General features: G+C 41.6%; 1 protein-coding gene and 1 pseudogene across 1 annotated transcript in view; one reads left to right on the top strand and one right to left on the bottom strand.

Annotated features, from left to right (window-relative positions):
- LOC148515351 (uncharacterized) overlaps positions 1-22,864 on the top strand; it is a 560,261-nt gene that overhangs the window by 515,071 nt on the left and 22,326 nt on the right. Inside the window, exon 11 of the mRNA XM_088480115.1 lies at positions 13,424-13,453. Coding sequence (XP_088336241.1) covers positions 13,424-13,453 — 30 coding nt within the window. The remainder of the gene's footprint in view (positions 1-13,423; positions 13,454-22,864) is intronic.
- LOC148515352 (5S ribosomal RNA) lies at positions 994-1,112 on the bottom strand (annotated as a pseudogene).

The raw sequence follows: 22,864 nt of genomic DNA, 5'->3' as shown, positions 1-22,864 counted from the left end.
TAATTTTCATATACTACCAATTTCTAATTAGATAAAAATGGAAAAGGAGGCACAATAACATGAAATATAATAATTAATATTTCTATAAATATAGGTATGAATATATGTTTAGGTATGTATTAAAAAATATATATATTCTCCAAATAGAAAAAGTTAATAAGCTAAAAAATCTTAAATGAATCCTTCAAAATAATCCATATAGATGATATCAGTTGGTCCTTTTGATCCTGAGTCGTCCTTTGATTCATCAAGTGGGGACAAGGTTATCAGATGAGATTGATTTCATAGGTGTTGGACTATGGACTACGGGGACGCCTGAAATTTCCTTATTCTATGCCCACTTGTCCACCTTGATGGACTTAATTATCTAGTGAGAGACTTGTCTATAACCTGCATCCATTTTTGGGAATTTTATATTGATGTTTTATGTACATGTTTTATGACATTTTGGTAAGAGTCCATCTGTCATTTTGTTTTGTATGTCTTTGATTAAAACTATATCACACTATATAGTTTTTACTTTTTTTGCTTTTCATGCCAATGGTGATATCTTATGGAGAAGTAAATGGCGGAGGAAAGTGTGATTTAAGCGAATATAGTCTACACGATTGGTAGACTACTACATCTAGTAGGAGTATATTGTGAATCTTTAGAATATCATCTTAATTTGGATATACTCCACTATTGGGTTGTTTCTGTTTTTTTCTCTTTTGAGTGACTTGGAGGACATCACAGAGACCCCAGAAATTTTTTGGATACATAGTTTGGCTTATACCTCACGCGCCTGCAGAATTGATATGGTGATATCTTTTCTTTCTATGACACATTTGTAAGAGTATCATTAAGGGTGGATTCTCTTTCACCATCTTTCCACGGGCAGCTATTTGCGCTTTGAGCTTTCCTAATTTCTATTTTTCTATTTCTTGATTTCATAGGTTGTTCTTAGTCTATTGGTGTTCAGATCATAATGGAATATTTTTCAGTCTCAACCTGGGACTACAGAACCTGGTATTGCCCAGAGGTCCCCCATCCAGGTACTAACCAGGTCCAACGTAGCTTAGCTTCCAAGATCAGACGAGATCGGGCGCTTAAAACGAGGTATGACTGTAGATAACTGTGAGACTTTGAAATTACCGTCTATATTGAATCACAAGAAAGGGGCTATCTCGTAGCTGTCATTGAAGCCTTGTGGAGTCATAGTATCAAGTTCAAAGATCCAGTACATTTCTTGTCTAGATAGTTTATTTGCCAGATCTCCTCCTCTCTCTCCAGTTTGTACATGTTCAATGGCCTTGAAAGTTAGATCGTCAGGGTTAGAATTATGATGCTGAGAAAAATGCCTTGAAACCATGTGTCCCTCCACTTTATTTCTGATATTCCAGATGCGTTCTTGTATCCTCAATTTAAGTGGTCGTTTAGTCTTACCTACATACTTTATACCGCACGTACGCTCTAAAAGATAAATAACTGATGTGGAATTGCAGTTGAGATGATGCTTAATTTTATATTCTTATATTGTTGTTTGAAGAGTTATTAAAGGTTCTTCTTTGTCTGTGTATATATTTACAGACAATACATTTGCCACACTTATAGCATCCTGGGCATATATGGAATGTGTTATATTTTGGAGCGGTGGTATTCTTTAACATATTTGGTGCAAGTATATCTTTGAGGTTTTTTGCTTTTCTAAAAACAATAGGGGGTTTCTTTGGAAGAGCTTCTTTTCGAACTGGATCCATCATTAGGATTTTCCAGTGTTTAGTGAGAGTATTTCTAAGTTTGTTTTCTTGAGCATTGAACATGGTAATGAAGGGAATAATATTTGTTTCCTCATTGGTATTTTTTCCTTATATAAGAATATCACGTCTCTCTAGGGATTGAGGGCCTCATTCAGAGGCAGTCGGAGGATGCAAGCGGTCGCTCAGAAACTGGGCAGCCGCTTGCATCCTGGCCGGCCGCCTCTGTTTTGGTCGTTAGGCTGTGGGTTAACACCCACAGCTCTAACGACCGCTAGGGTGATGGTCGCGATGGTCATTGACCATCGGGGCTTACGACGAGACCCTAGGGTAGGGTCTCACTTGTCGTAAGCCCCGGAGAGCTTCTGGCTCTGTCAGAGCCAGAAGCTCTCCACTGACATCACATGTCAGTGGGGCCTCCCCCAAACGGCAGGCGTTCCCATGGGAACGCCTCCATTGGGCTGCCAACCCCCGGCCCGCCTTCCAAATGGGGTGAGCTGTCAATCAACATCGACAGCTCGCCCCCTTTGGAAAGAGACCCGCTACGACCAGTGCTGTTGGTCGTAGCGGGTCTCACGCATGCGCACGAAGGAGCCGTCTCCCTCATGCGCATGCGCACTAGACAAACATCGAGGCGGTAGTAGACCGTACGGCCGCCTCTGAATACAGCCCAGAGTCTTAGCAGCAGCTTCAGTTAGAACTCTAGTTGGATAATCTTTTTAAATGAACCTGGTACTGTAAAGTTGTATTTGTTCCTCACATACTGTATGGTTGGTTCGCTGCAGTTCCTCTTAATTCTGTGAAATGTTGAATAAGGAATGTTCTCTTTCCACTTTCTGAGATGACCACTCTGTAAAAAAGGTAGACACTAACAGTTACCTTCATTACAAAAGTTCTTTGTATGAATCTCTTTCCCTTCTCCTATTAAAATCAAATCTAAAAATTCAATGGAGACTTCGTTCATGCAGGATGTAAACTTTAGATTCATATTGTTATTAGTAATATGATTTAAAAAAAATTAAAACTCTCTTTGGATCCTTCTCATATTAATAAAATATCATCAATATATCGTTTATACAGTATGATATTTTTCTTGAATGGGTTATTCTCATAAACATATTCCTTTTCCCAGCATCCCATGAATAGGTTCGCGAAGTTTGGTGCAAAAATGGTCCCCATTGCAGTACCACAAATCTGTTGAAAAAATTGTCTAAAAACTTAAAATAATTGTGGTTTAGTATAAAAGCCATAATATCACATAAAAATTCTTTGTGTATGTTACTTATTGATGGATCCATCTCAAGAAATTCCCTACATGCATTAATCCCTCTTTGAAGCTCAATGCATGTATACAGGGATTGTATGTCTATTGTTGCCCAAATGTAAGAATCCTTCCACTCCAATATTTTTAAGATCTGTAGTATATTCGTAGTGTCTTTAAGGTAGGATTGTAAATCCCTCACATACTTGCGCAAAAAAATTTCCACATACTCAGATAAGTGTGACGTTAGTGAGTCTATCCCTGCAATAATGGGTCTCCCCGATGGGTTTATCATGGATTTATGTATTTTTGGGAGGAAGTAAAAAATGGGGGTAGTGGGATTGGTAACAAGAAGGTATTGGAATTTGTCCTTTATTAGGATACCATTACGTAAACCATATACCAAAATTGTCCTTAATTCTTCTAGATAATTCTCCATAGGATCACTTAAAAGCAGACTATATGAGTTAGTATCTCCTAGGAGTATGTGGGATTCTTACGTATAGTATGATTGGTCCATGATGACCAATCCCCCCCCTTTATCAGCTTGCTTGATAACAATATCATGATTCCTTTGTAGATTCTTAAGTGCTTCTTTTTCTTTATTCTTTAAATTGCACTTGATCGTTGGTTGTGGGTCCACATCACATAATCCTTTTTGACCAATTCATAAAATACATTCAATTGATTTCCTTTTGATTCCAGTGGATAATATTTTGACTCACCCTTGAGTCCTGTTTTTGATGTATTTTCACAAAAATTTCTAGTTATCGCATCATCTTTTCTTAAAAGTGTCTTTTAAGAGTTAAATTCCTCACAAATTTGTTAAGATCAATAAATGTCTGGAATTTATTCATGTTGCTGGAAGGTGCAAATGTTAATCCCTTACTTAGTAAGTCGGTTTCAGATTTTGTTAATACGTGCTTTGATAAATTGAATATCCCTTTTTCTTTTGGATCCGTTACATGTTCCTCCTTTTGTAAATTCTTCCTCCTTCCTTCTGTTGTTCCTCGTCTTCTCTTACTCTTCTTTTCATAGAAAACGCCAACATAGTTGTCTCTTTGAAAACTGTCTTTCTTGGGTTCGGTGGGTGGTGATCCGGGCCTGGGGATAAAAAATGATCTATATCGCTGTTTGAATCATAGCATTGCAGTCCGGAAAAGGGAGTGCTTTTATCTGTGGTGCGTTATATTTATCTCCCTGTGATTTTATATGAATTTTGAATATTGATTTTATATATATTTTTAGAAAGTAAAGTGCTTTTAGTATACTTGGCGCTGTAGTCTACGATTTTATTTAGAGATAGGAACATCTACTAAAACAACAAATATATGAATTGGGTTAAATTTTTTGTGTACTTGTATATTACTATAGATAGATTCTGAGATCACAATAATAAATATACATTTTTTAAGATCGGTAAATCGGTCACAGTATTTGATATTTTTAATAACAAATATTCCCCTTTTTTGCCTATAATACATGTACAGTACCGATACATATATATAGTTAGAATGGATATTTAGTTGAGGCTTGTCAATTGAGACAGAGGACATCATTCAGAGGCGGTCACACTGAATCAGGGTAGCCACTTGCATCCTGAATGGCCGCCTCCTTGTCGATCGTTAAGCTGTGGGTAATCACCATCGCGACCATCGGGGCTTACGACCAGACCCTAAGGTTGGGTCTGGGCACTCGTAAGTCCCAGGGAGCTTTCAGCTCTGATGGAGCAGGAAGCTCCCCACTGACATCATTGATGTCAGTCCTGCGCCCACAAAATGTTAGGCGTTCATAAAGGAACGTCTCCATTTTGGAAACCACCCCCCCGGCCCGCCTACCAAATGGGGGCAGTTGTCGAACAACATCGACATCGACAGCCGCCCCTTTGGTAGCAAGCTCCGAAGCGACAGAGTTTCTCTGTCACTCCGGGGCTTGCGCACGTGCAGTGCGGCCGCTGCGCATGCGCAAGCCTACCCATAAGGTCCAGAGTCTCATCAGGCACATGCGTTTGTGTGCATTTATGTATATGCGCATATGAACGTGGGGATATATACGCATGCATTGATAAATACGACTTATTTGGACTGTGCTGTATCTAAAGTATAAATGAGAGTCCAATGTATGTTCATGTGCACACATGTTGGTGCCTATACACATTTATATAGATTTTAATATATGAACATACATGTATATATGTAGGCATAATTTGAATGAATCCTGTAGCACTACAAGAACTATAGTAGAGTGGACTATGAAAAATTTCCTTTGGTATGAATTCATATTTTTTAATGTACTTATATGTTTGTTATATATTATATTTTAGTTAGCAATGTTTTATATAAAGAAATAGATTACTATAAAAGTTTGCCTTTGTAGGAATATATCTATGTACCTATAGGTTTGCTATATATAACACTCTAGTTAGTTATCATATCCAGCTGTATGGCATTATCCTTTCAAAATATTCACACTCACTGGGATATGACACATCCCACAGAAGAACCATTAGGACACACCTCTGACAAAATTGCCAGGTGCGAAGAAACGCGTTAGTAGTGTCCCCAATTTATCCAGTGGAATCCTGTGACCTACCCGTTATGGTTGTGGCAGTGGAGTCCATGTCCTGCAGTCGCTGTGCGGTGGAATATTAATGCCACTTCATGTGGAAAAGCAATCCCAGCTGGTGTAGGTGATCTCTCACTGGAGCTCTCCTCCTCCTTCCTCCCAAGGAATTTGATCCTCCAATGGCAGGCTCATTTGCCGTGATCACAGCCGGCCGGTGTGTTTCACGTGCAGCTGCCACTTGGACACTTGTTCCACACGAGCTGCTGAAACATTCCCCATACTCGCTACAGCTCCATAAGGACAGCTAATATTTGGAGCCCTTAACGGGATGGATCAGCGGGTGAGTGCTAAATAAGCATAATATTGACCCTATGTGACTTTCTCTTGCTTTTTATTTATGCTACAACATACAGAGGATTTCTGATTATACAGATATAAACAGTGGAGATCGCAGCTATGACTGAGGATTTTTCTCTGTATAGGAGGCCTCTATACATGAGATAACAGGTGCTGTTTCAAATAGAGCTCTATAAAGATACATATAAGCCGCAACCAATTGAAGTTACTTGTATCAAAATTGTTGCACATTGCAGGACTCATTACTTTCATTGTGGGAATAAAAGATCCTTATACCACCATACATTTGGATCAATTATCACAGGCAGTCGATGTATATCAGGAACAATTGTATTTATATACAGTCTAATATGTATCAAGTTTAACCATTGACACCACTGGTTGAATTTATTCAGGTTTTTATATGCAATCTTCATAATTGTTTTTTTATATATGTTTTTTTATATGTGTGTTTTTTTATGTGTAATTATTAAAACTGTGCTTGATTTAATTTTCTCTATAAACCTGTGGTTATTAGTTACACTTATTACTCATTAACCTCCAAATAAGTTTATAATTGAATACCAAGCGCTGCTGTGTTTTTTTCTGAGTTGCTATGACAGATGCTGGCACGATGCTTGTCATGCAAGTGTGTCACTATTTGCAGGGCTGGGTCTAGGCCAAGTAGAGCCCAGGGTGAAATGTCTCATTGACATGTCACATAAAAGAGAAAAACAAAATATATACTGAGAAAAATGGTGTATTCATTTCTATTTGTATTTACGGATTCAGCCATGATCACCTCTAAAAATAGAGAAAATACACCCGTTTTTGCATTCGTCTGTAAAAATGGCAAATTACTCCTGCGATTGCAATCTCGGGGAAACACGGAGCTTAGTAAATTTACCCCTCAGAGTCTGATCATGCAAATTGGTGCTCTCCATCAGGGTCAGATCTCCTTTTATGTGTTTCCTACTGCAGAGAGTATGGTTATTCTGAGTCTTCTGTGGATAACGTCTGCATGCTCCCGCTTTAGATTGGAATAAGCCTCAGATATTGTCTTTGGGGTCTTGTTGTCACCAAGAATGTCTACAAAGGTTAACTCCTCCATGGAAAGCCATCCTGAGTGTAACCATTGTTCAAGATATTTCTCTGCTGGGTCCATACCAAGCCTTCCGTGATGTTTCCAGTAAACACATGCTGCAGAGATTGATGGGACAATCCCATCAATCTATTCCCAGTGAAAATGCTCCTCAAGAAAGTTTCCCCCTATTTCTCCTAGAGACTCAAGTGGTTACTGAGTACATAAAGGAGAACCTTTAACTTGGGTTCATCAGGGACTCCAATTCACCAGCAGGACGGAGTTCTCAGACCTTGTATAGACTACCAGGGCGATAATTCCATTACTATCAAGGATCGATACCACTTGCCCTAAACTCCAAACTCTTTGACAGGAGTCTTCACCAAACTACATTTTTATGGGGTCTACAAATTAATTAGGAACAGGTGTGGAGATGAGTGGAAGACAGCCTTCAACACTCATGATGGATGAATTCATTACTCAACCACAGTGGCTCCCATTACCGCACTCACATTGAAAGTTCAGGATACCGAGGTTTGGCATCCTGAAGCTGAAGAAGCATTCTTTCAGTTGAAGTGGTGTTTCACTTCAGCACCCATCTTCAGGCAACACAATTGTGATCAGCCTTTCTTCCTGGAGGTGGAAGCCTCTACTGTTGGTGTTGGAGCAGTGATGATATAGCAGGGAAGATCGTAATCTTGCTGCTTCTTCTCTTGCAAGTTTTTATCTCCAAAGAAATATTATGCTGCTGGAGACATATAATTATTATCCATCAAAGCTTGCCCTGCAAGAATGGCAGTACTTGAATATGCAAATAGACCTTGCGCACTGTCAGAGAGCAGCTGGTAAGAGGGATGTCAACCCCCTCTATATAAAGAACAGTATAAGTGTATGAAACCAGCGCTATAAACACATAAACAAGTACTAAAAATTAAAGGATGATTTATAATAAAAGGCTAACCATTTATTACCATTTATTAAAATTCCACATATAGGTGTATGATAATTTTCATTATAGCAATAATAATGGTTTTATGGGCAAACAATGTAGTTAAAAAGTTAATACACAATACAAAATACTGGCTCCAATATTGATTATTGTTGATTTTGTAATTCTCTCATCATTGTCCAAACACTGCAATATAAGCTGCAGGATGTTACCAGTACGTGAATCCTAGAGTCCAAACGGTTCCTTTAGCAATCAATGTTTTGCATAGAATTGGATTGATGTACAGTAGATCCACCAGGTAGCCTCTGTAGCTGCAGATTATATCCAGGAGGTTTTCCAAATCCAATAGAGAGGAGATGTCAGGAGTCCAGTATAATAATGTCCAAAAAGAGCAGGCACTGCTCAATGCATTTTGCTGGTTTAGATACATCCAGCTTCCTCAGGAGCAAGAATGGCAATACTTGCTTGATGTCAGAATTTTCTGTGGATGTCTCCGACCCTGTGCTTGGGTCATGTGGGTTTGGACTGGAGGAGTGTGAGAAGCTAGATGGCTTGATAAAGTTTCTTCATATTGATTAGAATACTCTCAGCTGGAACCACAGAGGAGAATGACGAAAGGATACAATGGTGGAACTAAAACTAGCACCAAGATGTTGACGAAGACCCAGAGCAGGGGTTCAGAGTCTTACTCTGCCAGTGGTCTTCACCAGGGAATCCTGCAAGGGAACATGGGTTCCACTGTGCCCGATGGGCCGGTTGCAGCCCCTTGACTGGATCACTAGAGGAACTATTTGTGATTGGGGAATATCGGTCTTGAACTGATGACTGAAGGATATCAGATTAGCTTTAATGACGGAAGGAATATCGGACTTGCACCGAAAACTGAGGAATATCATACTTGCACTGATGACTGAAGGATATCGGACTTGCACCGATGACTGAGGAATATCATACTTGCACCGATGACTGAGGAATATCGGACTTGCACTGATGGCTGAGGAATATTGGTCTTGCACCAATGGCTAAGGAATATTGGTCTTGCACCGATGGCTCAGGAATATTGGACTTGCACCGATGGTTAAGGAATATCAGACTTGCACCGATGGCTGAGGAATATCAGACTTGCACTGATGGCTGAGAAATATCGGAGTTACACCGATGGTTGGCTCTGGAACCAAGACAGAGTTAACTCCAGAGGAATCACTAACAGAAACAGAGCAGCAGTCAGGATCCACTGGGACAGTCTGTGAATATAGAGGAGTATAGCTATACAGCTCACACACAGAGCTGTGTGACTTATGGCACTGATAACCCAGGCCCTGCTGACCTGGAAGTTTTATACCCAATGGTAGGCCCGGATTGGCTGGGAGATCAGCTGAGTACCTGGCTGGACAAGATTGGCCTGGACTTGATCACCTGATACTGGGCAAGATAATGCCGTCCTTGTTGCTCACCTGGTTGGAACAATGCCATGAGGAATGTCAGCACTGCACCCCGTATCCTGCACAGTGCACACATGTGCAGCATCATTGGCACTCGCGGTATCTGCAGTGGAGACCACCATAGTTGTGTGAGTCACGCGCCTCCTGGCCACCAGAGCATACCGGCGTCTGACAAATGGTTGGACGGGTAGGAAAGAAGGCCTGGTTTTAGGAACATTACCCAGAATCATGATACTGGAGAGGGCAAAATTCCCAGTGACAGTCTTCACAGATCACAAGAACCTATTGTACCTCATGATAGCTCATTGTCTAAACCTTTTATGCTTTGATTGTTTCAACCTGGTTATCACTTTCTGACCAGATAATAAGAATGTTAAGGGTGATGCATTATCTTATGCATTTACTTCCAAAGAGGAGGAAAAGACTCAAGAGGATAAGTGTTATGACACTACAGTGTGAACAGTGTGACACAAGATAAACCCACAGAGTCACTAAGTGAGATCTTCTGCCTATAGCACCAACCCGTTGTTCCCTTAGTGACTAGATATGCACACCGGTACTTAGGCTGGTCCCAGGACTTACTCTAGGCACAGTGTGGGCTTATCTTACTGACACTTGAAGGTCGGAGATGGTATGCAGATGGGATGTACTGGAGCTGGCAATCTCAATCTGGGCGAAGGTTGAATCTGAATACCCAGCGATGGAATTGGAAAAGACTGATACGCCAGCTGGAGGACAACAGGTAAGGCAGTTTCCCTGTTGCCACCGGAGATTGTAATTCTGCAGATATGATCACACAATGGTGTGTGAGTGGACCGCAGGTAGCGATGGAGATATGCTGTGGTAGGGCTGCACTTGATGGTAAGAGTCGCAGGTATGAATGGAAACCACTGACTTGTACACAACTGGGCCATAGAAAGGAACATCGGTTGGCTACAGATGGTGCAGCTGTACTGTAGATTGATGTGGATGATAGATAATGTGGCTAGGTCGCAGGGTGGTAACACAACTGGACCACAGGCTGATAATGTGGCCAGGCGGCAGGCTGGTAACACAGCTGAACCGTAGGCTAGTAACACGGCTGGAACGCAGGCTGGTAACACGACCACAGCAGACTGGGAGATACTGGACCAGGAACACAGATCAATTAGCACAGGTAAATGGCTCTGACCAGGGGCGTCTTTAGAGAGGAGGGGGCCCGTGTGTATTCCCCACATGGGGCTCCCTCCTCTCTTACCGGTGGCTGGCAATCGACTGATGCGGCTGGTCAGCCATCGGAGCATTAGTAGACTCTGGGCACTAGAGTGTGTGTAGAGCTTACGGTATGGCTGCATATGCCACCGCACTGCCTTAATTATGCATGCTCCTGTAACGCCGTCCTGACCACCCCCCTCACCACCCACAAACAGCACTTCCTGTCAATTGCTCTGTCTTGGGTCTGTGTAGCTGCTGCTCACGCAGTTCCCATCGCAGTTAGTAGTTCGCGTACATGCATTGTGATGCATATGCATGCGCAGTGCGGAACCATCGGCCAAGTGCGTTCGTTCTCTCACTTGCATTCCTTGCTGAATCAGGCCAAGTGTTTTTTTAACGATTTAATTTACAGTGGGGGTACGGGTGCTGGTCACCTGCTGGCACTTGTGGTTCCACTAGTGCCAAAGGACAGGCATGCTGGCACCTTTTAGTTCCACTGTAAATACAACAGTTTTGAACTATATAAACAGATTTGAAATGTTCTGCTCTCAATGTGAAATAGCAGCTCAATAAGGTTAAAAAGTGATAAATATGTGCAAATGAGGCTTAAAACATAATAATCATACAAACATAATAAATGGTTAATTCAATGTTTATATTTTTTTAATTGGAAGTGGTGGCTGCAGTGATTCAGTCCCAAAGTGTAATCGCAGAAAAAATCAGTGGTGTGGATCTCCGCCTAAGCTATCCCTACCTTACCACCAGTGGTATTACCTTCTCCAGACGATAGCTTCTAGTGCATCCCGGCAGATGTAATAGTCGCGCCGCTGTGGGATGGCGTCAGATGCCAGCTGCCTCACAGATCTAGCGGTGGGTATACCGATTGGTCTGATCCTGTAGCTGTCCAATCTCCTTCCCTTCTCTAATGCGTTTCAGACCGCTACTGGTCCTTTTTCAAGGATGGGGGTGGTACAGCCACTAGGTGTATTTATACTAAGCTTTATTGGGATTAAAACCAGAAGTCCATTACCAAGGCAGGATTTTTGGCACCAAGCACATGTTCCCGAATCAATTAATAAATTCAAGTAAATAAGTTTGATTATTATGTATTATCAGTATAAAAATATAAATATAGTAAAAATGTTTGTGTATAAAATATTTGGAATAACTAAAGGGGCCTATCCATTACACAACTTTATGCACGATCCAGGAGGTTTTGGTCACATTGTACACAAAGTTGTGTAATGGATAGCCGGCAAAGACCAGCGTGCACACTGGGTCCTTGCCAACCCCGAATGTCTACTGAACATGCCCGTCAACCTGATGACGATCGTCAGGTTCGGCATGTTCTGAGATAGGAGGTCAGACTCCTGCACTGAATGACGTTCAGTGAACGTCGTTCAGTGCGGGCACCACACCTCGGTGACCTGAAGGTCTGAACGCTATACGTTCAGACTTTCAGGTCTGCTAATGGATAGGCCCCTTTTAGATGTATTTATAAAAATTAGGTTTATAAAAAGGCATTTAATTCTATGTCGATATTTAGCCCATATGGTTCCAAGGTTTTAAGGAGAAAATCTACTTTTTTTTTTTTTTTTTTTCAATAAATTGATTTTATCCTCTCCTCTCCAACTTGGGCTGATTTTTTGGATAACCAAGAGAAAAAAAAAATGTAATAAATCATCGCCAATTAAAACTCCTTACCACAGTTCAGGACTCTAGCTGCTATCCCTTGGTATGGGAGGCTCACAAATCTGTCATTCGCGGCCATTGTATTAGCTATGCTTCCCACAGAAATAGAGGACACAAACAACTCCTTCAGTCTCTTACTGACCAGGTCCATTCACTTGAATCCCTCCATAAACACACCCCCACGGATGCTCTTTATAGACAGCTTACAACTGCTAAGTTATCTCTTAATGCACTTCTCTCAGAAAAGATTGAAAAGTCCCTACATTGGCTGAACCAACACTTTTATGAGAAAAGCAACAAATCTGACTCTTTACTAGCCAAACACCTAAGGTCTATAAATGCCGCTTCGGCCATTTTGGCAATTAAAGACTCTACAGACTCTCTTCATTATAACCCATCTAAAATTAACTATTTTTAAAAAATACTACAAACAACTTTATAATGCTTCTGAGAGCCCCTCCACCCCCCCCCAGTCGGCCGTCTCTCCACTTCCTGTGTCAGAATATTTAATTTATTGTGTCCTTCCTAGAATCAAAATCCCAACCTCCACTGCACTCAACCTTCCCATCACTGAGGAGGAAGTCTCAAATGCCCTCGTCACAAAATCCTTCCAAAGCGCTGGGTCCTGACGACTTTCCATTTTCTTACTACAAAACTTTCCAAGTGTGCCTTGTTCCACACCTCTCTACCGTCTTTAACCAAATTTTAGATGCCAATTTTTTCCACCCCGACACCACTAGGGCGAAGATCACAGTCTTACCAAAATGGGGTAAGGATCCCCAATTGGTCACCAATTACCGCCCAATATCTCTGTTAAACATGGACCTAAAACTATTTGATAAAATTCTAGCGACCTTGCTAAATCCCGTCCTTCCCTCACTCATCCACCAAGAGGGATTCGTGCCCTCTCGTCAAGCTCTGGATAATACCAGATGCACGGTTGACTTAATCCACCATATCAATAAAATTAAACTCCCCTCCCTACTCCTGGCCCTAGATGCAGAAAAGGCATTTGACAGGGTCTCTTGGCCATTTATGCTCACCACCCTTTGTCAATTTGGTTTTGAGTGCATATTTCTTCAAGCGGTACAGGCCCTCTATCATAATCCCTCCACGTCAGTTCTAGCAGGGGGCCTCCTCTCTGACTCTTTTAGTATCTCAGATTAGACCAGGCAGGGATGGCCACTCTCTCTGCTCATCTTCGCATTAGTGATTGAGCCCCTTGCTTGTAAGATCCCGGTCAACCCTGACATTGTCGGCATCACCATTAGGAATTGTAATTATAAAATTCCCTTCTTGCCGGCGTCATTCTCCTCACCATCTCCAGTCCCCTAATTTCTCTTCCGAATCTATTTCAGGAATTGTCACTTTACGGGCACCTTTCTGGTTATAAAGTGAAACACGACAAGTCTGAAGCGTTACCTTTGCACATCCCAAAATCAACTATAGCTCTCTTGCAGCTCAATTTCACTTTCATCTGGCATAAGGACTCCTTGAAATACCTAGGCATTCATCTGACTAAGGCCCTGATTCAGAGCCGGACACTCTGACAGAGTGCTCGCTCTGAATCAGGGCCGTCCCTCTTAGTTTTTAGAGCGGCCTCCTGGCCACTCGTATAGCTGTGGGTGAGCACCCACAGCTATAGCGAGCGGCCAAAAATATGTCTTGACCATCGGGCTTGCGACGAGACCCTTGTGGTAGGGTCTCGTTGCCGCAAGCCCTGGAGTGCTTTCGGCTCTATCAGAGCCGAGAGCACTCCCACTGACATCACTTGTGATGTCAGTGGGGCCGGCCCCAGATGGTAGGCATTCCCACAGGAACGCCTCTGTCTGGGCAGCCACGCCCCTGGCACGCCCACCAAAGGGGGCGTGCTGTCACTCACCGTCGACAGCATGCCCCCTTTGTAGCGAGACCCATAGCGACGGCTCCCTCGTGAGCATGCGCACTGGGCCAACATCGACCCACTTGCGAGCACTCAGTGCTCGCGAGAGGGTCTGAATTAGGCCCAAAGTCTCATGATAGCTTATATAAGGCCAACTTCCCACCCCTTTTTAGGTCTATTGAGCAAGACCTTATCAGATGGCACAAATATTTCATTTCGTGGATAGGCCGCATAAAATCAATCAAAATGAATATTCTCCCGAAACTGTTGTACCTTTTCCAAACCCTACCTGTTGCTCCTGTTCGGGTACTTGCCTCCCTACAAACCTCCTTTAGCAAATTCGTTTGGAATGGTTGGAGACCACGTTTACGTAGGGCAATCCTCTTCAAAAAGCCACTTGATGGGGGTTTGGGCCTGCCGTCTATCTCCAAATACTATCAAGCAGTCTGTCTTAGCCAGTTGGTGGCCTGGCATTCTCCCAGGGGGTCTAGGCACTGGGTGGATCTGGAGGGAGAGTTGGGAGGAGTGGATTCTATGTCATACTAACCGTGGCTTCCCCACAAACATAGATCCCCATCTGTCCTATCAGTGCCCTCGGTAGCACTTACCCTGTTTGGGATTCCCTTGCAACAAAGTTTGAACTATATACCTATCCATCCCCTCAGACACCCTTGTGGCAACATCCCTCCTTTACTCTGGGCTACTCTCGTCATATGACTTCTATTTGGACTGCGGCTGGTATTACTCGCTTTCGGCATGTTTCTGACAGTTTTGCTTCTCAGTCCTTTTCGGAAATCCAGGAAAGGCACTCCTTACCTTCCTCTTGCTTTTTTCAATACCATCAAATCTGTAGTTTTGTAGACTCATTTTTTTTCTTCTTCTGTTCCTCCCAGTGGAATGCCTGTGTATTTACCATCCCTTGGATAAAGGCACCATATCCCACTTATATCACTCTATTCTGAACCCAGAACATTCACCCCTTGCTACTCATGAACTATTATGGGAGACAGACCTTGGATTCTCCTTGGGGGAGGATACATGGGAGGCAATTCGATCTAATGTTTTGAAGTGTTCCATTAGTGTTTCCATCTAAGAGACCTCATATAAGGTGTATTCCCGCTGGTACCTGGTCCCAGAACATTTGCACCGAATGTTTCCCAATGTGCTGGCATCAATGCGGCCAGACTGGCACCTTTTTTCATGTTTGGTGGGCGTGCCCAATGATTGTACCCTTTTGGGCAACAGTTATATCACTCATATCCTCAATCGTTCCCTCACACCCTCCCCTCTCTCAAGCCTCGCTGCTTTTGTGTGCCCCAGTCTGCCAGTCATCCAAGCAGGTCAACAAATTGATTCTACGCATTTCTTGTGCAGCTAAACTCCAAATTGCTAAGGCCTGGAAGCAGCCTTCTCCGCCCTCTCGTCAGGAATTAATAAATAGGATTTGGTTTATCTCTAAAATGTAATATATAACTAGTCTTCAGAATGGCACAGTAGACAGGTTTCATGATGGTTGTACGCCTTGGTATCTCTTTCAAAATGTTCCTCTCCCTGGTCTGGCATAGTGGCTGGCTTCATCAAACCCCCCTTTTTTTTCTTCTCTTTTTTTTTTCTTTCTTTTTCTTTTCTTCTTCTCATCTTCCTCTCTCATATATACATCTCTTTGCCCACACCCACCTCGTTTCCAGCCTCTTTGTCTTCCCCTCTCCACTAATTTTTCCTGGCTTGTATATTTGCCCATTTCCTTTTTTTTTTATTATTATTTTGAAGTGTGTGTGTGTGTGTGTAAATAAATATATATATATATATATATATATATATTTATTTGTGGCAGTATCACCAGAGATGGCGTTGGTGAGCAGCAGATTCTGTGTGGGATTGGAAAGATCCTCCCACACAGGGTTGAAATACTGAGTGGTGATATACCTGTCAGGTGGAGAGAGCTCAGGTGTGAGCTATTGAGAAGGCCGAGCAGTCAGGCTGCTGGGGGACAGTCTAGGTGAGACTGTAGCAGCCAGGAGAGCCCAGTGAAGCTAAGCGAGCCATTGGGGGCCAGGAGGCCTGAGTCCGGATCTTGCAAGAGGCAAGGGGGGACATCAAACTCTCAGACTGTGGTACTATAAAGCAGCGAGGCTGCAGGCTAAGGAAGCTATATCAGGCCAGGAGGCCAGGGTCCAGTTCTGCACGTGGCAGGAAGGACCCCCATTTACAGAGACTGTGTTGGCAGACTAGCTGCACCCTTATAGAGAGGGCTCAAGAAATTAGCTAGATGCCCTAAACAGGGGCTAGGTTGTTTTGTTATTTTCTGTATCCTGAATTGACAAGCTGGAAGTAAAAGCATCATTTGTTTACTTGAAAGCCGTGTGTGGACCCTCAATAAGCACCTAAACACTGCACCCATCCACCCTCTGCCGAGCTAGATACCCCAAGTCATTACAATATATATATATATATATATAATGTTTCCGCTGTTTTGTTGTCTGACGGATTTAAGTTATTTACATGTCATTCTGTGGACAATTGTATTTCTATTTCTACAATTTTCAATTACATTTTGTGACATCAAAAGAAAAAAAAACTCTTTACCACAGAACTGAATAGTTAGCTGCTTTCAAAGAAAGGGAATTACTCGGTCCCCATAGATAGAAACTACAAAAAGGAGAATAGAAAGCTCTAACACACAGTTCATTATATATAGAAAAAATTATTTATTAATTCCTTTCTTAGTAAAAAGATACTATCAGCCATTTAGTACAGATTATTAGCCAATGTTTATATACAGGTATACAGTCAAAATAAATTAAAACAAATTTAAGAGAATTACTAAAAAACGTTACTTGTTTTGTATTGTAACTGCATTTAAAAATGCACCTAGGTGTAAATTTACTAATAACTGAGATAGGTCGAGATGACCATCTCGGGTGATTTATTCATTTTTTTTCCTGCTTGCAAATTTACTAAAGGCAAAAGTCGGATGAGTTAGAGAGAGATTTCTCTCGTCTCACTCGTAAAACTCGGATGAGATATCAATCTCCAATCAAATCATCATCGGGCCAAATCAGAAGTACTTTTCATCTAAAACATACATCTCTCAAATTTACCAAGAATCGGGATGACAAGCTCGGGTGAGATAGGAGCAAACTCTCTGTCAAAATCACTTTTCAATCTCTCAACCCCCTGAGCTGCGAAATGGTCAGAAACATACACAAATCATTGTGATTTGTGTATGTTTCTTTCTGTAAATGTTTAAAATAGGGTTATTTATTTATTTATTTTTTTAAATGACGTGAGGTCCCCCCCAAAAGACTAACCAGCCCCGGAATTGCCAGCCAGTCCTGGTTCTTAGAATTACAGGGAACAAAATGTGTAGGATTCCACTGTAATTTAAGAACCAACACCAGGCAGCAGACCTGGTTTTAAATATTGGGAAAAAAAATTGATGTGAGGTTCCCCCTATATTTAAAATCGGCTCTGGACCCTTTATAGTGGTGGACTGATGCCACAGCCAAGGGTGCCCTTTCACCAGGCCCCCCAGCCGCAACAACAGCCCTGACCTCTAGTCAGCCCAAGCCAGGGATCCCTGGGGAGTTGGAGACCCCTACAATAAAGGGGTCCCCTTCTCCAGGGCACCCCTGGCCTAGGCTGATAGCCTGGGGCTATCCCTGCCACCCCTGTGCTATCAAAAAATAAGAAATGTCCATGTCCCTTTCCGTAGTGCCAGTATCTTCTGAGGTATCAAACCTAGATCTATTAAATGTACATCTAAAGAGTGGTCTTCTATCTGTTTTAGGGTGCGCCCCTGTGAACCAATTATACACTCGCTGCTGTTCATAGTCGATGTCAACTAGTTACACGGGCATTTCTTCTAAGTCTAAAGCTAAGAACCGCACCTTGTCACCTGTCGGTAACCGTACCAGAGCTCGTTTTTTAGAGCCCGGCCTAAATGGACCTGTCGAGGGAAACAGAACAAGAGGCAGAGGATGGCCGCCCAAAGGCCACAAGACCTAGTCTTTAATTTATCGGACAGAACATTATCTTCCAGTGAGTTGGCAGTTCTTGGCAAAGGGTTATCCTTTGTCCCCACTATGCCTTTTGACAACACACAGTGGAAGATTGAATCGTATGTGCTCAATAGAAGTTTAAATATTAAAGAGTTTTTTTCTGACAAGATACAACTGCCTTCTACAATTCCTGCACAACTATTAAGATTACAAGAGAGGTCTACATTTGAGCCGATCAGTTACAATGCGTCTATCAAAACATCCTCTCAGCTATTGGATAAAGCAGTTGTCAATGATCTGGACACGAAGAAACCTATGTTCTGGAACCTTATGAGTGATGAGCGAGCAGCCCTGAAACAATTGACCACGTATGATGATATAGTGTTCCGCCAGGCGGACAAAGGAGGAGCCATTGTGGTCCTCAATTTGCAGGATTATAAAGATGAAGCTGCCAAACATCTTAGCGACATGTCCACCTATAAAAAGCTAGCTCAGGATCCTACTTGTATATTTAAGAAGGAGATTGATTCCTTATTGTATATGGCCTTCACACAGGGGATGATTTCAACAGATATTAAAAAAGCATTGGAGGTTAAATTTCCCATCATAACTTTGTTGTATCTGATACCGAAGATACACAAAGATCCGGATAAACCCCCTGGGCGTCCGATCATCGCCGCCCGAGGCTCATTATATCAGCCTATTTTCACCTATTTGGATGCTTTATTGCAACCTTGTGTGCGAGCCAGGTCCACCTTTTTAAAAGACACCAATAGTCTGTTGATTTCATTGTTCAATTTATCTGATCTTCCTTCTGATTGTGTGCTTTGTTCAGTCGATGTTTGTAGCTTATACACCTGCATCCCACACTCTGAGGGGATGCAAGCTACTAGAAAATTGATTTCCAACAATCCACTATATAAAGGACCATGCATAGAGCTGTTTACGCAACTACTTGAATTGGTATTGACTCGTAATTATTTCACGTTCGACGGAGCATTCTTTCTACAATTATCAGGCTGTGCGATTGGGTCCAATGTGGCCTCATCGTACACTAATGCCTACATGTTCTCCATCTAACAGGAACTATTTTTCGATAACCCAGATGTAGCAAATAACATTCTAGCATTTTATCGATATAGTGACGATTTATTTATAGTGTGGGGTGGTAATATACAATCATTTGTCGATATTACTGACCACCATAACAATTTGAACAAACAGGTCAGTCATGTAAGCGGATTTTACCGAAGTGTAAATTTTCTTGATGTGATATTGACCAAATGTGAAGGCAAACTTGTTCCTTCTTTATTTTTTAAGGCCACTGACAGAAACAACATATTGTTGGCCAGTAGTACCCATCCTGCCCCCTTAAAGAATGCTCCCTTACTCACAATTTTTGAGGGCCCTGAGAATAGCTAGAGATAGAGTTGAAGGTTTAAAACAGTTGGAATCTATGTTTGACAAATTCATTCAAAGAGGTTATGATATTACCATTTTGAATAGGGCCAAACAAAAAGTGTTGGTCCGAGCAGCTTAATGATAGACACATATGGGTTAATAAATGTAACCATATGAGTACTGTAATCAACCGTACAGCAAAATCGTTGTGGCCCATTGTCACCTCTGACAAAGATCTTAACCACTACACAATACCGAGCTTATGTCCTGCTATCATAGGGGTAAGAATATGAGGGATTATCTGGTGCGTTATGATGTCACACAATTGGGAAAGAATGTTCTGACTACCTTTTTAGGTACACTGAAACTTGTGTGTTTTAAGTGTCCTAATTGTACCACCTGTAGGTTCCTACAGACAGGACCTATATTTTTTCATCTGTACACAGGAGCTAAATTTAATATTCGCCATCATGTTACGTGTATGAGCAGGTACACTGTATATGCCATCACATGTCCTTGCTCCAAAGTATACATAGGTAAGACAGAGTGCACTCTTAGGGAACGTATGGCCCAGCATCGCTCGGCTATTTGTGCTGTGATTGCTACAGGCAACAGTGAACAGCCCGTCGCTAAGCATTTTGCCTTGGCCAAACATAATCTTGCTTCCATTAGATACAGAATCATTGACCATATTCCACCTCTAAAAAAGGGGGGGAGATCGTGCCCACAAATTGCTGCAATGCGAGACCATTTGGATTATCCGACTTGACACATTGTCCCCGCAAGGATTAAATGAAACATTTGGTCTACAATGTTTCATTTAGTTTGACGTTACTCTAGTGTCAGGGGCATTGCATTGTAATTGAGCCACACAGGTTTATTCGATTAGTATTCTGCCCTGTGTGTAATGTATGCTATAACATACAAAGGAAAATGTATATCTGCACGTATTACATATTGTTTATTTCAGTATTTCCATAACTAATATCAAGAAAAATTATATATCTGGATTGGGGGTGCTGCCATCAGACAAAAAAATTTGTGATAATAGTAAGAGGAGAGAAAAGAGTTTGTCTACTTTTATGGCGCACAAGGCTGAAAGTAATCATAAAAATCTATAATTCTTTATTGGATATACATTAAAAATGTTCCTACAGGTACCTGATCCAGTGAAATAAAGGTTTAAAATATATGAAACGAAAAAAGCTAAATAATATCGGTGAAACTATTTGTAATAAACACAGTGAAATAAAAAGAAACCCTGCCGTGTGTATGTATTTCTTTATTTATAGTATTAATAGATATCCATGCTCAATAATGTGAGAACTAATTCTTGCGAAGCTCTGTAATCGTTATTAAGGTAGAATAATAATTAAATGAGATAGATACAGCAATTATAGTTGATATATTGATGAGTTTATTTCTCATGCATAAGATGTATTTATATAGCCAATGTAATCATTATCGCATAATACATATAGGCATATTTATTAAATACTGTCGAAGCTGGATAATTGGCTGAGACCAGATCAGTTTAAAATTAAATCGCAGCGACGCCATCTTGCGACTGGCCGCAAGACTTCATTTTGGAAATGAGATTGCAAGACGCCATTTTGCGAATGGCCGCCTAAGCGCCATTTTAGATAAACTTACCCTTTAGTACATGTGGCAATATTACTATTAGCAACATGCGATTGCATCTTTCATCATTTCTCATACACACATTAATACTCACAATTGCGCTGTTAACTAGTCACATATTAGCGAATGCATAGAACTTTGTATGAAACCGCTGTATTATTAGCTTTATGCGCACGCATCTTTCCCAAAGTTAGCTAGCGTCCTTATATCAAACCCCGAATACTCATACATTACATATTCACACATAAGGTTTAGTAAGTTTTAAAGTATATGATTTAAGTTGGTTCAGTTAGTTTAAATGCTGTGAAATAAAGATATTTGATAACTTAGGTTCTGTACATGATAAGAAAGCAGTGTTTGGGTCCGTACTGATGCGTACTCTTTCAACAGAATTCTGGTACTATCGGTGTGGAGATCGCATCATGCATTCGCAACTTATGGACCGCAGAGACTACAAGCAACAAAATGTATATTTTAGGAAAAACTGTTATGCAGCATTGGGGGTGGGAAGGGAAGACCCCCAGCTGTTAGAGGCAGGGAGAGTCTATTTGTACCATCCTGTTTAATGCTCTGTAACAGATGCTTCTCCCCTGGGAACCAATGACATCAGCAACAAACTCCTCTATTGTCCGTTCTATTCTGGGGGGGGTATAAAATGTGTGCTCAAATGCTGGGCTCTTCTCTTCTTGCTGACTGTTGAATGACGAGGGGTCTCTTGCTGATACCTATCACCGGGTCCGGAAGCTCTGCGTATGTATACTGTGCTTGGGTCTGTATATTTCCTTTGCATCTAATTGTGTCTTTATCAATAGCGTGTAACTGACTGTACTTTTACTTGAATAATACTTTGTGCTTTGAAACCACATTTCTAAGTCTAGAGTCTATATTTACCGTATGATTGCGTATGCAAATTAGCATTATTCTTAGGGGTTTATAGGAAGGACTTTAGAAGGTATAGGCAGGGGTATATAAAGGTTCATTTTAATATCGTCAGATGGGTGCTCGTCGAGTGAAGTCACTTACCTACTCACACGGCACATACGTCTAGCGATATCTCAGCAAAGGGTGGAGTGGCCACATACAGGGTTTTCCTGTAACCGCTTTGTGCTGAAAAATCGCTATCCGTTTTCGTGTGAGCAAGCTGACTAGAATCCAGGGACAAGAAAGGAAAAGTTTGTTTTCCTTTGTTGATAGAACCTAACGTTTAGAGGGGTGCCGCAGTATTGAGTACGTGGCTGAAACGCATTTTTGCGTATGCAGTTAAAAAATCATTATACGGTTGTGTGGTAGTCGCATTATTGTGTATGCGGCTGGTCGCACAATAGCGTATACGCACTTCCGGTTCTGCTGCCACGTGTTTAAACAAAGCCATAGAGGTTTACCTTTTTCAATTGTTATCAATATCTGGGTTAACGTGTATTTTTCTGCGCAGGAAAAAAGTGTGTAACAGTGAATATTTGTTGGACAAAGTTGAGGATATCGTATGATCCTTAAGGGCTAGGTGCAAGGGTTAGTCTAGCCGCTCGGTAAGCAGCTTACTGTTCTATACACAGTAGCAGGTGTACATGTTGTCTTTGTTGTAGAGAGGTGCGTAGGAGCGGCCAACATATAAACTCCTATAGGTGTGGAAGTTGCCTTACTAAATCTTATCCGAGTGTGGAAGTTGCCTTTTTCAATCTTATC

The sequence above is a fragment of the Taudactylus pleione genome, unplaced genomic scaffold, assembly GCF_031769625.1.
Source record: "Taudactylus pleione unplaced genomic scaffold, aTauple2 ptg000250l, whole genome shotgun sequence".
Classification (NCBI taxonomy): domain Eukaryota; kingdom Metazoa; phylum Chordata; class Amphibia; order Anura; family Myobatrachidae; genus Taudactylus; species Taudactylus pleione.
The sequence above is the reverse complement of the archived record's forward strand: the minus strand, read 5'-3'. Positions and strand labels throughout refer to the sequence as shown.